At 41.0% G+C, this 17214-nt stretch overlaps 2 protein-coding genes across 3 annotated transcripts; both read right to left on the reverse strand.

Moving 5' to 3' along the window:
* Positions 1-5453: 5453 nt before the first annotated feature.
* On the reverse strand, positions 5454-8460 carry LOC141912771 (putative methylthioribulose-1-phosphate dehydratase). Its single transcript, XM_074804158.1, has 6 exons — positions 8210-8460; positions 7913-8007; positions 7589-7764; positions 7189-7311; positions 6370-6550; positions 5454-5817 (listed from the first exon to the last, which is right to left on the reverse strand). Exons 1-6 carry the CDS (start codon positions 8300-8302, stop codon positions 5694-5696), a joined length of 792 nt encoding a protein of 263 aa, XP_074660259.1. The 5' UTR covers positions 8303-8460; the 3' UTR covers positions 5454-5693.
* Positions 8461-9370: 910 nt separating this feature from the next.
* On the reverse strand, positions 9371-13769 carry LOC141913199 (secreted frizzled-related protein 3-like). 2 transcript variants are annotated; one of them, XM_074804670.1, is made up of 7 exons: positions 13582-13769; positions 12439-13500; positions 12082-12156; positions 11917-11991; positions 11040-11311; positions 10881-10954; positions 9371-10622 (listed from the first exon to the last, which is right to left on the reverse strand). In XM_074804670.1, exons 2-7 carry the CDS (start codon positions 12935-12937, stop codon positions 10583-10585), a joined length of 1035 nt encoding a protein of 344 aa, XP_074660771.1. In that variant the 5' UTR covers positions 12938-13500; positions 13582-13769; the 3' UTR covers positions 9371-10582. The 2 variants fall into 2 exon arrangements, with proteins under 2 accessions (XP_074660771.1, XP_074660770.1); XM_074804669.1 differs by having other exon boundaries at positions 12439-13769.
* Between the last annotated feature and the right edge of the window lie 3445 nt (positions 13770-17214).

Genomic DNA, 17214 nt, shown 5'->3' on the forward strand with positions numbered 1-17214 from the left:
CTTTCGAACGAGAAAACTTTCCGTTTAAGATTTGAAGATTTTTACAAATTTTATTACACCCAGAAAAAGTAAACAAAAAGAATTTAAATCTGTCTTTTTCAATAGCTAAATGCCCACCCAGCATTTCGAAAATCCCCGTTTCTATAGATTGAGTTGTTAATATAAGTTCTCACAGCATGAATGGTACACTTGACCCTATTGTAAACATTCGTGGTCGCCGACGCGTCCCGCAAACGTAGCCGTCAGCATCTAAATTTAGATTATCTGGTTTCCCCAACCCTGACCCCGGAAACCCCTGTTATCGAAAACCGCCACACGTAATTAGTATAAGCATACATCAATTACAACAGCAAATACTTTCATTCATAGTATTTCGAAAGTAGTAATCTCCCCACGGCAGCGGCAACTGTAGTTAAAAGTGCAAATAAATCACTTCAACAAGTAGATAGCGAACCAGTGTTTCTTGGAAGACTTCAAATCATTTGAACTTTGTTTGGGTCGACGAGAGAGGGAGATATAAGTGAGGTGGTACATTGGAATTTGAATACTCTCTTTGAATATACTCTCTTTTTGTCAGCGCATTCAAACACTAAGAATTGAAGGTTTTAGGATTCCATATTATGTGTCATTCCTTCAGACCGAAAATTCGGATTTTTGATAAATCTTTACTTGCCATATGTTTGAAAAAATGTTCAGTTATTTGACTGAGGCTTATATACTTTTACGTTACTTATATTGAAAAACAGCAAAGCCAATTTAAAAAAAAATGATTTCTTGTCCAATGACAGATGAATAAAATCAAGACTGAAATTGAGACTGAAATTGAAATCTCTAGTAAAAGTTTTCTCCTTTTAAATACAACATTCCAAAGCAATGCGTACACAATATGTTAATACAAAAATCTGCGGGTATTTCCCCGACCGAAACATTTATTTACTCATCAACCTAAAATCGAGAGTTTGTACATAACGCACTGTACTTATAGCAACGTAATCTATGTCAAACGTTCTAACATTCCTCCGGTAGTTGTACATAGATTATACACGGAATGCTTTATAAGCACACTGTTTCCAAGCCTTTTTGGGTCTTTAAGCTTATCGTCATAAATTTTCAAGAGATGTATACATACGAATAAACAAAAACTCGAAGCTACTGCTAAAAATGCAGACGCCACTTCGCATTTTCGAAATGGAATTATTCTGAATTCCATCCAAGTGTTACATAAACCAAGGCTGAACTAGGACTGGTCCTGAGCCACAGCGACACTACCGGCTGATACCGGAAAATGCTATGAATATATACTTGACGTTCTGTTTTGTTGGTGAGATCCTGAATAGCCAAGCATGCTTACTGAAAAGTTTATGGACGCTCGTGAAATAAATGCTTTGTTCAATCTGGACACTAAATGCCGAGCAGTGTTTAACAATCGCAGCCTTTGAAATTATTTGCAGCATTCTGAAATCCACTGGACCAGCTACTCCTCAAACGTCGGAATCACTCAGAGATTGGGAAGCATCTCACTGGAGCCCACGACTGACAGTGTTTTGTACATGACCAAGGAAACGTGTTTGGCCATGTCACCCGCGCAACGGCACGCTGGCCAACACCATCTAGCAAGAATGAGGCAGGCCTGGTAGGCATAAATACGACATTGAGTAGGCATAGAATGGAGCGGCCTTGACCTTTCTACATTGATTCATCTGGCCAAAGAAAGGAAGCGTTCTCAATAGACTGTGCTGACTGCTTAGTCAACGGCGCCCAGGGCTAGGGCACTGGTGATGATGACGATTGCTTATTACTGTCGAAAATAAAGAACTCTACAAAAAATTGAAGTAACATCCTTTCTTTGATCAGATGAATTAATTGAATTGTATTGACCGGCAACCCCGATATTGATGACGTAGTATACATCACACGCTATCCTAATTGTCATTAAAATCCATTACCAAGAGATAAAAATGTCACGATTTGGCCAACGAGAGTTGCGAAACTGAAATAGCTAAGAATATACACAATTGTATTCGTTAATTCGAAACGCTTATTCTAGTGACGTAGTGCACATCGGTTCACAAGTCAACAATCGGCGTCACATAATCTCACTTGGTTGCTGATGTACTCTCTTTGACGAAGACGCGTTATGACAACACGACTTCCACGCCGAGCTGGCTGTCGTGAAATGGTCTGGCTTTCGGACAGTCAATTTCCGCACGCATTTGACTCATCAACAGAAACCAATCGCGTATCCGTTATATGATATTCAATCGAAAATAAATACGCTTGAACTTTCGTCTTGATCATTATAGCATCTTGTCGCTTGCGACAGCTGCCGCGCTTTATATACACACTATATAAGGCAAATACAATGAGGCGTTGGATATGTTTCTAGCATTTATCAGATACGATCGCTCGAGTTGAACACATTCGATACTGAATATACAAATCGAGTTAACAAATTCGAAATTCTTCGAATTGATCATTGGTTTCGAAAATCCGTGTCCGGGAACTGGTTCATAGTTTCAACGATCTGAACGCGTACGTTCGTTTCTGTTTTTTTCCACTCGTAACGCGTTAGATACGGATATTGTTTACGTGTCCAAGAACCGGTTCAATCTTCCGCGGTCGGCGGGAAGATTTGATAACGCCGCCGGTGCGTCGAATAAAAACGAGTCATCGCAGCCGGATTAACTTTACATATACTCGCCCTGGTTTCGGGACAGAGGGAAACATAACGATCAAGTAATACGTATATATATATATTGAAGTCGAAAAGAACTACGGGTCTCAAACGCGCAAAGACGGGAAACAGACAAAGACGTGGTGACATATCGAATAGAATATGAACGAAGCTGTAACATTAAACGATAGAAATAAATAGTTCGTTTTCAGATGATGGAGAGAGAGCTCATGGGGGTCTGATTCAGAGAGGGGTGCACTCCCCCAAAATAGGGTACATCATTTAACTAAAAGGGCAGTCAGTCCAAAAGAAGGCTCATCGCAAGAAATCAACCCATTTTTGGAATAGAGGAAAAGCTCAAGCTTATATGAATTAAGCTCATGAATTTAAACGCCTTAAGGTATCAGTTAAAATGTTTTCATTTTCCCTGAAATCTCAGGGCAAATTAATATTTTTAGGAGGGGGGCTGGGCATCCCCAGCACCTCACCCGATCCACCAGCATGAATCTTCGCTGTTTCAAGTCTGATTCAGTGTTCAACCATATGAAAATAAATAAAAACCGATTCGATTTCGTATACCGTTTGTTGGTTTCGATTGAAGACAGATTTACTTTTTATCTACATCCTTTCCTAATGTGATTATGATAAACCGCAGCGTTGTTTTTGCGGTAGCTCGAAAAACAACTTCATATTTCTACACCGGAGAATGTATGGTCAGGTGACTGTATATCGTGTTTACTAGGAGCCTCCGAAAAAAAAAACAGAAGCCAATGCGATCAGACGTTTACAAATGCCGTGTACTTTTATTACTATCATCAAAATATCTTCAAAACTAGTACAACCGGTTATTATTTTATTAGATTTACAGTATTATCAGAGTTCGTTTCGAACCCCACGGCTCAAGCGATAAACACTCACGCGGACACGATTTATCACATATATAGCTGAAACGATTAAGGTAAATAAAAAGTCGACCGCGGGAGCGAGCATTGCCCTCGATCGAATAGGATACAATATTGTTATTTCCTGAACTGGTTGTTGGACGGCCAAAAATAGTAACAAAACAAAATTACACCGTATTCAATCCACGTGTTAATATTTGCAAAAAAAGGTCGACGAAACAGTAAAATGAAACGAATCGGATTAAATGTGATAACTGCGGGGTTTGTTTACGTGGAAGTGCCGCTGTCTGCATTGGCCATGTGCGGGCTCTATATAGTCTATTCACAAGAATCTCTAGGGGTGAATAACCTCTACGTCGGGCGATCATTTCGGTCTTTGGCATCCAGGGAGGGGCAGGTTTTATGGTATGGTATTACCTGTAACCCTGGGGCCGGTTTCATAGCCATGGCTAAGACTTAAGACCAGTCTAAGACCAACTAAGTTAACAATTTAAGACCATAGTCTTAAGATTTAAGACCACTTATGGGCTTAAGTCACGACTGTGCAACTGGGCCCCGGGGCTCACTCATACATGACCAAAAGCGTAAACCAGGGTTAAAGGTAATACCAGTCTCTAAAACCGGTCCTAGGGCTGTCTGAGAGTACAAAACTAGATTATTCAGTTGGAATCGTCATCCGCAACATGAATAAATCCTCCGAAACAATACATTCTCAAGGCTGTCCCCTATTACGTTCACTGTTGTTCCTATTTCAAATGCCAGCCGAGCCGATTGTTTCCGACAATTCTATCTCAAATATCTGTGACATTTCGTTGACAATTTCTAGAAGCAAATATCGGATGTGTAAACTTTTTCCAACTAATTGCTCACACGGGAATTTTGTTAAACGAAAAACCTACCCACAACGAGAATCGGCGACTCCCACACGCGTTTGTCAGACTCTTTTCGTAAAATTCACGTGTCTTCTTCATAAAATCAATGCCTTACCCAGTATATTTGAAACGGTGCCAACTGCGTCGCAGTGACATTGCGACAGCGGAGTGGAGTCACCCCTGGCTAGAAATGAAAAGCTATTTTCACCATAAAAAAACATCGATCATTATATTATACGTAAACGCTGCCAATGCGGTGAACTCTTCGTCAACTCGCGCGGTTACGCAATACTAAAAATAATTCTGCGCTAGATTACGCGTACTGGTTGGATTGCCCTGGTTAATGTGTGTAACTGACGGGTATGTCGCTGTTGATCATCGAGGGGTTGTTGATCGTTTCTCGGAAAAACGCGAGAGAGGTGAGGTTACGCTGAATATCGCAGCTATGCACGCTATACTATACACGCGCAGGGAGTGGGAATTTTTTCTTAAAAATAAAAAAGAAGTAAACACTTTACTCTTCGCCTTGGGTCGTTCATCAGAAATCTGAGATATCTCGAATGAAAAGAAAACCGCTGCTTGAGAAATGCGTGTGCGCTGTCCTTTCCATGGCCTAGCTTCGAATAGAACTACATTCTAGGGACCTTCGTTGAACACTATACACTAGCCGAAATAAGATGATGAATTTTGAACAGTAAATAATGGACGAATATACAGTAGACTCTCGTAACAACGAACTTCAAGGTCCAGAAACTCTTTCGTTAAACTGTCGGTATAACGAACTTATCTGATCCAGCATCGAATTATTCAAGTTGTCATATTCAGGACGAATCTAGTTTTTATCAACCGTAAAATTGTTACAATCGTTAAAACGAGGTTCCGCTGTACATATTCTCTGAGGTCCAGATGCGTTAGGTCGCCGTCTTTTTAATGTTTTAAAAACAAACCAGCAAATCGTTATCTTCCGGCACTGATTTAAGAACCGCATCTCGCATTTGCATTAAAAACATAAGATTCTCTATTTTATTTCTACAGCCAATAAAAATACGTATAAATATATAATAGTCATGTCCAACCAGTTTGACTTGCTAATGCACGGGTCGGGTCTAAATCGCCTGAAATTGCCGAATCTTCGTGGAATCTCCATCACATTTAGATTTTTTCATTCGTGGACGAACCACCTTTTTCTTATCCGGGTTCATCTTATAGTCTCGGTCAAAGAGATGATTATCATAGGGTTGAACCCTATCTCACTTGGTGCGGGGTCGACACGTAGGCCCCGTGCGGAACCGACGGTTTGAGACTAGGATCGATGTTGCACTGTTTCATGAATATGGCCGTCTCAAACAAATAGTCCAGCGCTTCGTACCTGAAACATTTCAGCGAATAAACATTATCAAGAGAACAGAAAGAGAAAGTTTGCCACCCAGAAGTCACTCCTACAACGTACGGAATCGGAAAGCCCTTCGATTATACAGTATATACGTCCTCGCCTAACACCAAACTGGGACAGACTTGGTTGGTCCGAGGTAAGTGAAGTCCGACCTAAGGTCAGGGATTCGTACTTAATAGCATCGAGACTCGCTACGGTACGAAACCCTGCCACACTAGCCAGAGTGCGCAGCTTCATGCGCAGCTTTCAGCCCGGGTTTTTCCATTTATAGTTTATCTGTGAAATTGGCCTCGATACAACGAGCAATCTGATTGGTGACGCAAGTTTTCTTGCGTTAAACCTGCGGGTGTACCTGCGCACCCGGTCATAGTGTGGCAGGCTTCATGCCGTGGCTGAGTCGAGTGATGCCATTAGGTTTGAATCCCTGCCAGGGGAGGATGGTACATTGCGATCTGACAAAATAGTTACATGTACGTTATATCATGAAACCAGGACTTATCACATACATATTACATCACCTATACGTACATGATTTTAGCTTTTTCCAGCGATGGCCCCCAAACGAACACTCCGTGACGCCTGACTAGTACAGCACTGGCCATAGGGTAGTCATCCATGGCTTTATGCATTGCGCCCTCCAGCAGATCTTCCCGAGGAGCATTCTCGATTATCGGAATCACCAGTTCTTCGTCATATCGATAATAAGTCCCTAAGAAAGTTGATAAATAGAAAAGACGCGATGAAACATGGAAGTAGTGAGCATTCTACCACGAGTTTATGTGTTGAGAGACAGAATCTGACGTCTAAATGTTAGAATTGCGAGCATAACAATGAATTTCAATTACATTAATGATGGACTTTGAAAAAAAAAACGTTCCGTTATATATCTGAAGGTTATCTGAATATATCTGAATCTTTCTGAAGGTGAACTGACCTAACTTAAAAGTACAAAATGTTGCTGCTGTTACTAGAGATAATGAGTTACTAGACATAAGGGGATAATGGGGTAAAGATGATCACTGCTTATTTCAATGGCCTTCGATTAAAAAATAATGCTTTTGAAAAACACATTCAGTCTAAGGCTTTTGATACCTTGTTTCTCCTTTCTGTTGAGCTTAAAAGTTTACCCAGTCGGGAACCTATCTACCCTGTATCTTACTTTTTTTAAACCATGATCAGACATAACAGACCCGGCCGAAATAAACTGATTGCAAATTTCATTGTAGTTTACTAAAGTGACCAGGCTTATTTGGAGAAACAAGATGATAATTTTCTAGGGTTAACAAACTGTTGCCTGGTCAACTAGCGAAGGGTTATAAACAAGATGTGACACACGTATAGACATACCCGAATGACATTTGATCATAGCTTTAATAATTTCTTGGTGAGTAATACGAAACTCAGTACCAGCAAACAGCATCGTCACTTTAACCGAGTTGATCGAATGAGTGTGTATAACAGCGTTGGCGTCTGACAAAACGAATTTAGTAAATTGATTACGATGAATTAAATGCGACAAGATTCATCGTCAAAGTCGTTCGAAGAGAGAAAACTATTTGTCGAGTAAAAATGCATACATAAATTAAACATCGAGGCCCGATTTTATAGACTGGTAACGACTTAAAATTGTAGGTTATCTCAATTGAAAATGAAATGAATTAGGCCACGGGTTAAAAGCTAACTCGAGTCTATAAAACCGGGCCCAACGTTATACTTTAATTGAATCATTCTGAAAAAGACTGCTTACTTTTAAACTTATAAGCCAACAAGAATAGCGGCGTGCACGCGCTCTTCTTCGGTTTATTGTGTTCGTTGCGAGCTCTTGGAATATAAATGTCAACGCCGTCCACCGTTTGAATGAACAAATCATCCGCCTTGATTTTCTCTTTCTGAACCCCGGACGGCGCGATGTAGATCTCGTTTCTAGCGAAAAAAAAATCGAACAATAATATAAGGGTCATTATCGTTCGGACATTCTAAAGGCACACGCGTATAAGCGTAGACCTTCAATATAAACCATGATCATAATCTCAGGGGACATAGGTCCCAACAAACTGTCAATTCACGTTACCCTAATCGAGATGTGATGGATCCCGCCGTCGCAGCCATTGCGCCTTCGTTGTAATACTTGCGGCACAGCGCGGGAATCCATACCTTTGGATGGTCCTGAAAAAATAAGGACAGTTTGAAGGTATTATTGACATGTGCCATTTCGGGTTCGAGTCACGCCGGCTGCTTAGTGTCCGGGCATTCAAGGCCATCCTGTCGTGAGGAGATTCAATATGGGTTAGTATTGGGGAATCAATCCACAAACGGCGTAAAGCGAAATAAAGAAACAAAGAATTTGTATTTGCCGCGCGATTCTTACCGGTGGTAGTTCACTAGTCGTGTCCTCCTCCTCGTCTTGCGACCTGGGTCGCTTAATAGCGGATGGCCCTCCTCGAGAATCAACACCCCACATCACAATCCTATACTACATACACGCCTGGAATAATAGTACATGCACATACGTACGCACATCTAGGTAGATAATCTGTGTATTTTATACTAAAGTCCGCTATATTCAGAATAATGATATCGGCATATACGCCGCACGCGTATAAACCCTACCTGCTGTTCGTATATAGATCTAATGTATTCAATGAACGTGCGGCACGTGCTGCCACCAGTTGTAGCCGAGTCGCATTTTACCAATAGTAACGACTGTAAGACTACAACTGTACTAAATCTTACGCCAAGCTCGTAGCCAGGATTTCGAAAGGAGGATGGCATCCTCGAATTATAAAATTGACTGTTAGCATGTTCTGTATCTCCGGAAAGCGAGCACCGCAAATGCGACGCCTAAAAATCTTTTTATAGAACTACTTACAATGTATTCCCAAATATGCATTATCCGAGCATCTGATGAATATTTTGTCACTATTTGGATCAAAAATATTTTACCAAACTTATGAAGGGCACCTAGGGTGTTCGTTCGAATGGACGAATCCCCTAGCTAGGAGCTTTTACTTTGTGATATCTATACGACTTTCTACACGAATGCTTCAATATGTGGACCTGAAGCTCCAAAATACAGGTACTTCATCAATGGGAGTACCGGCAACGCTACTGTGGCAAGTGAGGGTTCAGCGCTAATCCACCAGGATCGCTAGTGGCTACCGCGCTTCAATTTCCTCCTGAGTCATTTTTTCCCATTGGTGAATCAGTTGTTCGTGGATCCGTACCATACATTGAGCGAGAAAGGGAATCTTGTATCTATCCGATGACTCGTTTGATAATCTTCGGATTCGGAAGCATAAAGCTAAATTGATTTTTCGCCACGAATGGCCCAGTGTTTTGTGGCGCCACCTGGTGAGTGCCGGTACCGGATTCTTATTTGGTTCCTCGCTCACCCACCACTTTTGACCTGCAGTTTAAACAATTAAAAACAGCAGCGGCCTCTGAGCGGAATCTTTTATTCGTAAAACAATAGATCATAAAATTAACGCACGAATCAAACATCGTCATTAACAAAGAAACCTTCCTTAAAATCATTCTAGGAATCGCACTCAACCTTACAGGCAACCGATCTATACAACCCGGAAATTCACAAATGATATAAACCAAGACAGTTGCAGTAACCATCTTCAATATCCCAGAATCTTTACTCTGAGCAGAAACGCCACCTATTAGTGATCTGCGTCGTTTCCTGGTCCAGTTATAAACGGCAAATAGTATCGTGTTTACTACTAATAGAAGCATAATTGGTAGGTAAACTATTCCTACGGAAAACCTGTCATTCGGGCTCATGATACGTTCCATAAAGTGGCGTCTAGATGGTTTCATAAAGGCAAGAACTGTCCTAACGTCCGTGTACTGCGGCCAGTAAATAGTGTAAGTGTACTGACCTGGTTTCAGACAGGGCCATCTCGTCAATCCCGGTATTCGGTGAGTAAATATAAAATCATGGTAGAACAAAATTGACAAGAACAACAACACTAAACCGACCATATTGATCGTCAAAGGTCTCCAGAATCGTTTATAATTTAATGGGAAAATTATCACTAAAATTCTCTCCAAACTGACGACAACAACGAGCCAGTTTCTGACGAACTGGGACGGATAAAACCCTAGATAAGCTACAGTTATAAACCACCAACCGAAATACCAGTCATCGTAACGAAAAACCAAGTCACCCAGATTACTGTAGATGAAATAGGTTCTCAGCGGATACATGATGAACGCCGATAAACTGAACAGAAAATCAGAAACCGCTAACAGACAAATCGTATGATAACAACTATTGCGCAGTCTCCATATAATGACAATAGTTAGTAGGTTCAGTTGCATACCAGCGATAGTAACAGGACCGATTCCTGTCATATATATGTAAACGCTAAACTTATAGTCCCAGCGTATTTTCTGAGAGCAATGATACTGTTTAACGCCCGGCGTTACGGCCACCGTACTGTTGAGGGTCATGTTCCACACGCCTAACAACTACAGCTTTACAGTAGTAATTAGTTTGCTTTAGATGTCAAACACTGAATGATTTGCAGTATTAGTGAGACTGCTTTGGATTTCGAACACAATGATCCGTCAATAACTGCATATTAGGTGCATATTAGGAAATCTGCGAAACATCCAGATTTAATTTATTAGTTCTATTGTGTGCGCGTGATTGTGAAACTGGTTTCACTCTACGTATTTTATCGATAAAGTGTCACAACTATTTCATTTCACCGGACACATTGTCGTTCATTCAATTCACTAACATTTTCGCGAAGACTGATGATTTTTTTCTAGAATTAAATAAAGAAAAATCAAGAATCACAAATACTGCTGAATTTGATAAACTGAAAAACTTTTCAGGCCTATTTAGGAGTCTTCCTTCTTTTTGGTTATCGGCATGATTTGTGTTCGTCAGAGACCATGCAATGTATCGTAAGTGTCAAGGTCATATCAAGATTTGTCTATATTTACAAAACAATAATTCATTCATAAAAATCGAACGTAAACAAGCATAGAACGCTGTTCAAGATTGGTTTTTAGCGTTTTGCCTGAGTTTATTTTTTCGTCGACTGGTTGCTGTTCTCTTCCGAAAGCGACTCCGCTTTGCTCTTCTCTGCCATTTCTGAAAAAAGTCGAAGATTTCGATCTCTTTTTTGAAATTCAATCTTAGGGCCTATCCAAATTTTGCACAAAATGCATGAATATACCTGAAAGTTTCGATTCCACTTATTCTTCCACGAATATCCTTCGGCGTAGAGTATCTCGCCGTTGCGAAAATTGCCCAAAACCAGGTAAACTTCGTTATCTTTAGGTTTCTTGGGACACAAACACTCCGCTTCGGTCGCCAGCGTCACTCTATCCCCGGAAGACAAGTTGAAACCAGTCGAGTTGCTATAGATAGGTGACAGTACGTCGAATATAATCCGTTTCGATCTGGTTTGATGATGGTGTTGGAGGTTTTTGAACGATCCTTTGAACGCTGTACGGTGAAATGAAATGATAACTTAACTTAATGAACGCACAAGGGAAAATATCTGACTCGTTTAGAAAGCAAGGGAGCCTATTCTCGGTCCAGGTCGAATCAGAAAAATGGACACGATAATTATTATGAAAATCCGTATAATCATTTTTGATTTGATCGAGCAAGAAGTATTTTTTAGCTACTGTAATATAGCATACATATGGAAGTAGTAATTTCCATTCAGATTTATTGAATAAAATTGGAATTATTTGATGGAAAATTGATGATGAACACATTTAAACGCAGTCTAAAACTTCTGCTTTTCTGTAAAGCGTATTGACTGTAGACGCAGCTTTCACAAACCGTAAAATGATGACAAAATGATGCACATTTGTAAAAATGAAACGAGCGCTATAGAAATTGTAAAGATTATTATCATTTCCGACATAATATCTCAGAGAAAAGTTGTTTGGGTGGAATTAAAAAAACTAGGTGATTTTATTTCGAGATATTATGTCTAGATAATATGTCGAGATAATATAATCAAAACGTATTTTGTTTCATCTGATGTCCATGTGTATATAGCCGACTAGAAACGAGACGACTGTCTGAAAATGACTCACCGAAATCCCATTGAGGAGTTATGAACATCCGCCGTCGCAGCTTCTTCGGATACTTCTTACACTTACTACATCTCTCTATAAATCGTCGAAAACAATATAAAAAAGTTAGCGATAATTCACCGTCGTATCTTCAAATCTACGAGATTGTTTACGCGATTGGCTTACCGACAGATTTCTTGACGAGTTGGTTTTCAGAAACCCGTGGTTTGTTCGAATGGTTCGAACTGTCACTGGGTCTTGCTGGAAAGAAAATCCGTCATATTTCAGATAGGTTATTTATGGTTAAACGTGTCAAATAGTGACAGAGATAAGATATTTTTGGAATTGATTCTAACATAACACTCCGAAATGAAATCGCCAAACGTTTTATTCTTACTATTATAAGATATACGTGGCTAAGATATCGAAAATAGAGGAACATTATGAGAATCAGATTAAGAAAGTCGGAATTAAATCAACTCATTGATATGGTCAATTCAGAAAATAAACGTTTCGAAGATATTCAGGAAAATTGATACTTGCCATTGCCGTTTGGGATCGACGGGGCGTCCGGGGCGAAGCCCGAATCGAAAGCCGTCGGTGTGATGCAGATTCCGTCGTCGTACACCGGAAGCGACTCGCAGGCGAGAAATTTCGGCCACGGAACGTCGTACTGGGCCATGACGGGTTCGCATCCGCGCCGGGCTGACTCGCACACGTTTCGACAGGGCGGCACGACCAGCGGCTGGTGAAGCGAATTGCGTTCGTGCGTACAAATTGGAGCGTACATGGTGCACAGGTAGAATACCAGATCCTTGCTGCAACCGGTTGCTACTAGCGGTTCGTATTGGTCTATAGCGATCATGGCGTTGCGTTGCGTCGCGTGGTCGACGATGTTCGGCATACGTGTGACGTTGTAGGGCATATTGCGACACATGGGTATTTGAACAGTTTCGCAGTCATTCGAAGTGAGCCCATCCCGCACGAAAACGGCCACCAACAAACCGACAATAAACATAGTATATCCACATTCACCGGGCATTGTTCTGTTTCAATATTCCCGATTTCGATCCTTTTTCACAAAAAAATCTGTCCTTCAGATCTCAAAATAGTTGATACATGCGTCGTTTATCTGGTATATTTTATTCAACCATTCATTTTAATTCGGAAAACAAAAGCGCGTACAAAAATATAAAATCAACGTCTGTTTTATCGATTTATGGTTTCTCAATCAATAAGGGAGCGACTGATAGCCGGATATAATCTCGACTATTTTGTTCCCGTCTGTCGTCGACGCGATTAGGTCCGCTGGGATTCACACCTACGCGTAATGCGAAAGATCAAATCGAAAAGTAGTAGTAGAAACGACGGACGAAATAACCACTAATGGATAACATCGTTTTTAGAAAAAAATAACAACTTCCCGACAAGATGCGATTAGTCCTTGCCACTGGTTAAATATATACATTAGCAGTGAATGATAACTCGTATATCGTCAACCTACGTACCCGCTGTCGTTACACCGCTGTGCTCTGTCTATCCCAGCACCGGGTCGAAAGAAAAAGTGATCTTCGAAAAACTATTCTCTATCCTTTATTCACTTTCCTGGCAATTGAGATATGCCAGTAATTTCACAACACTCAAGCGAATTAGGTGATCTTCGAAAAGCTATTCTCGATTACCTACTTATATTTTCTGGTCGTTGAGATACCAAATACACTATCCAAAAACCTCAATTTACATCACATTCCTAGTTAGCAAAACTTAGAAACTCGACGATTCCTTTTCGAAGCAAAGGTTGATAATGGTTATTCATTGATTCGCTCGTTATAACTCCAAACGTACGTGTGTCTTTCTCATAGTTTTATGACGGTCGTTCAATGAATGACGTCTGTGCTTCTGACTTGCGCATAAAAAAGTTGTAAACGGGGCTTGAAACGGAGGCCTTTCAAATCCGAAAAACGTTTATCGAGGATTAACGAATACATAGCGAACTTAAGTTGATTTTAAGTTGAGAACTTAAGTTGATTTTAATTCGTACGTTTAACCGAGGCAGAAAATAATTTTCTTAAGTGCTTTATAAAAAGAGTTTCGTATCTTGTCATTTTGTTGGTGTTAGAACCACCCTTCGCAGGCCTCCGGGTCCGTACTTTCGTATTTTATGACGTTAGGGAGTGAACGCGCGTCGACGAATGTTTAAGACATTTAGATGGTGGCAACTTTGTTTTGTCGCACAATATATAACGTTAACTATATGCGGCTACACGGTCAATGGTCTTTCTGTTTGACACATTCGTTAAACCGAGTTCTTTGCGAATGATTTATCTCGCCACGAAAAATACGAGTACTCTTTAGCGCGTTGTACTATGAGCTAGATTCAACATCGAGTCTCTCTGACAACACTGAGACGTTTGACTCGACGTAACTCCAGTGGATATATATAGCCACAATTGGTGACATAACAAATACGATGTTTTCCTATAAATGGTACGCAATACAAAGTAACGTTGGATACAATTTTTTCAAATAAGCGAATTAGTGATACACCGTTCTCCCGCATATTCGACCAACATTTCCTATTTCCTTGACAATACGCGGCATTTCTTCAACGATATTGAACTTGCCTTGAGATACACGAATGAATGTCCTCGATGTAGTCCAATCATACAGATGTAACGGATAAGCCCATTCCCACTTGGATATTGGCCATGAGGCCTTGGGCATACGGTAGCAAAAAACATGTGTTTTTATAACAAATTGATTAATTAATGATGTGGTAATGTAAGATATTCATGCGTTGAAATGACTGACAAACAAATCAAACCACAGTTAAACAAAACTGGATTCTGTAAATTCATTATTGAATTGAGATATACTGCATTGTATATATAATGTCTATCGAGTCCTGCAACAACGATGTCGCATCGAACAATATCGAAATCGAATACCGAGTGATAAATAATTTAGATAACAATCGTTAACTGGCAATTACCTCACTTCATCATACAAATAAATAAATAAATCAGTACTACTCGACGGTCTGATTTTCAAGTCACAAGGTGTTACACGTGCCAGCCGGCGGCAGAGCTCGTGGCTGTTTCGCGCGAGGCCTCAATTCGAAATTTCAAATCGTATCTTTACTTAGTCAATGAAAGCGCGATTCCTTCGCCAGAATATCACGCTTGCTTCTTGTACCTCTAAGAAACACGAGAGCGACGGCGGCGGCGGATATGAAGTCGATGTTTTAACGATACGGTAATAACCCTCATCCGGAGTTGTATTGGTTTAGCAGCCATTTCCTTCATCTACCGATAGGATCAATGCCTTCAACAGCTGGAAGGCGCAATTAAACGAAGCGTGTACGTGAACGTAATGCGACGCGCGGAAAAACGCCGAAGAAGCAGCGGGCTAATCTCCACCGAGACCTTCTCCATCTAACTGCCCGTATGGAATTGGTATCGTCGAAATCCCGTTTTGGACTTTCGATATCGCTGTATCGACTAATGCCTGAAAATGATAGCTGCTTAATTACGGCAAAATATAGGTCTCTGTTTTGGTAAAATTGGTCACGATTTTGAAGAAATCAATGTACAGGGAGAAAAAAGGTATCGATGTTTTTAGCCTCAGTTGGTAGATATCAACGTTTTCCAAGGGAGGATTAGGCTGTGCGAGAAATGCCATAGAATTCGGTCGAAACGTCAAATGCTCATTTGGTTGCTCTTCATTTTTGTGCCGGATTCATTTTTACTTCAAACGTACTGACACGATTATGATACGTCAAAATGAAACATCAACCGCAGCTAGGTGCGTTCTGCGATGATATTTCACATGTCTATATTAGATATAACGCAAACATATATAAAGTATGTACGTCATTTATATATGTATATACAAACCATATCGGAGCTGAATTTGTTTTTTTTTCTGTAAATCAATTCACTGCGCACACGGACGCCGGAATATTTGAACGAAGCGATGACGTGTTTGTATCAATTAATGCGCCTGGTTTTCGATAATATTTTCTCGAGAAACACATTAAACATTCGATGTCGAGTATAATCAGTTATAACGCGCGGTGGACGAGTGAATATGAGTAATCATTGTCAGCTTTCGATGCAAAAAAATAGTCAACATTTTCTAATTCTGATAGAAATGAAATCGCACGCTAAGCTGGGAGAGCGAAGAAAACGATACGGTTCAATGTCGAAATGATATTGTTTCGCTCGTCCAAGCTCCCCGAATGTCAACTTCATCCGTCACGGGATTCGAACCCACTAAGCCATTCCCCGCACTCGACCTCACGACTCGTTACCAGCCGACCAGAGTCTATTCGGCCCAATCACAGCGCTTGTAACAAACGACAATAAACTTCTGTTGAACTTCCCGTTAAATGGACTAATCGGCGAACATTTTAGCGAACAAGGAAGTATTTTTGCAAGTTCTTGTATGACGTCATGCGCAAAAGCGCCAGTAATGAATTCGCGCGTAGTGAGGCCAGCGGGCTCGTGGACGCGAGTTCGGGAGCGATACTAGACCTCTGGCAAGCGAGGATACATATCAAGCGTCATCGTTTGTTCGACATTTCCACGACTCTATCCAGGGACGATGATTTGTTGTCGATAAGAGAAGCACGACAGCGTTTCAAAAATGTGTCTTCTTAATCAATACTAGAAGAAGGAATCGACACCTTGGTTTCCATGAAAATAACGCTGTTTAGATTTGAATAGTAGAAAGATTAATTGAAAACTATCCGAGTAGTCAGTTGCTTAGACATTTTCAAACATTTAGAAAATATATGGTCCAGCTTTAGAGTCGAAACGACAAACTACTTTGGGTTTTTCTCTTTTTCTCTTCAAAACTGGAAATTTATTTCATCAAGACAAAACTATTGCATCGCCCTGGAATCCTGATAGAGTGGGAGCCGCATTGACATAGGGAGAGTGGGAGCCGCACTGGTATAGGGAGAGTGGGAGCCGCACTGGTATAGGGAGAGTGGGAGCCGCACTGGTATAGGGAGGAAGGGAGCCGTACTGGTATAGGGAGGAAGGGAGCCGCACTGGTATAGGGAGAGAGGGAGCCCCACTGGTATAGGGAGAGAGGGAGCCCCAGTGGTATAGGGAGGAAGGGAGCCGCACTGGTATAGGGAGAGTGGGAGCCGCACTGGTATAGGGAGAGAGGGAGCCGCACTGGTATAGGGAGAGAGGGAGTCGCACTGGTATAGGGAAAGAGGGAGCCGCACTGGTATAGGGAGGGAGTCGCACTGGTATAGGGAGAGAGGGAGCCGCACTGGTATAGGGAGAGAGGGAGCCGCACTGGTAT

The sequence above is a fragment of the Tubulanus polymorphus genome, chromosome 11 (genome assembly GCF_964204645.1).
Source record: "Tubulanus polymorphus chromosome 11, tnTubPoly1.2, whole genome shotgun sequence".
NCBI classification, from domain to species: Eukaryota; Metazoa; Nemertea; class Palaeonemertea; order Tubulaniformes; family Tubulanidae; genus Tubulanus; species Tubulanus polymorphus.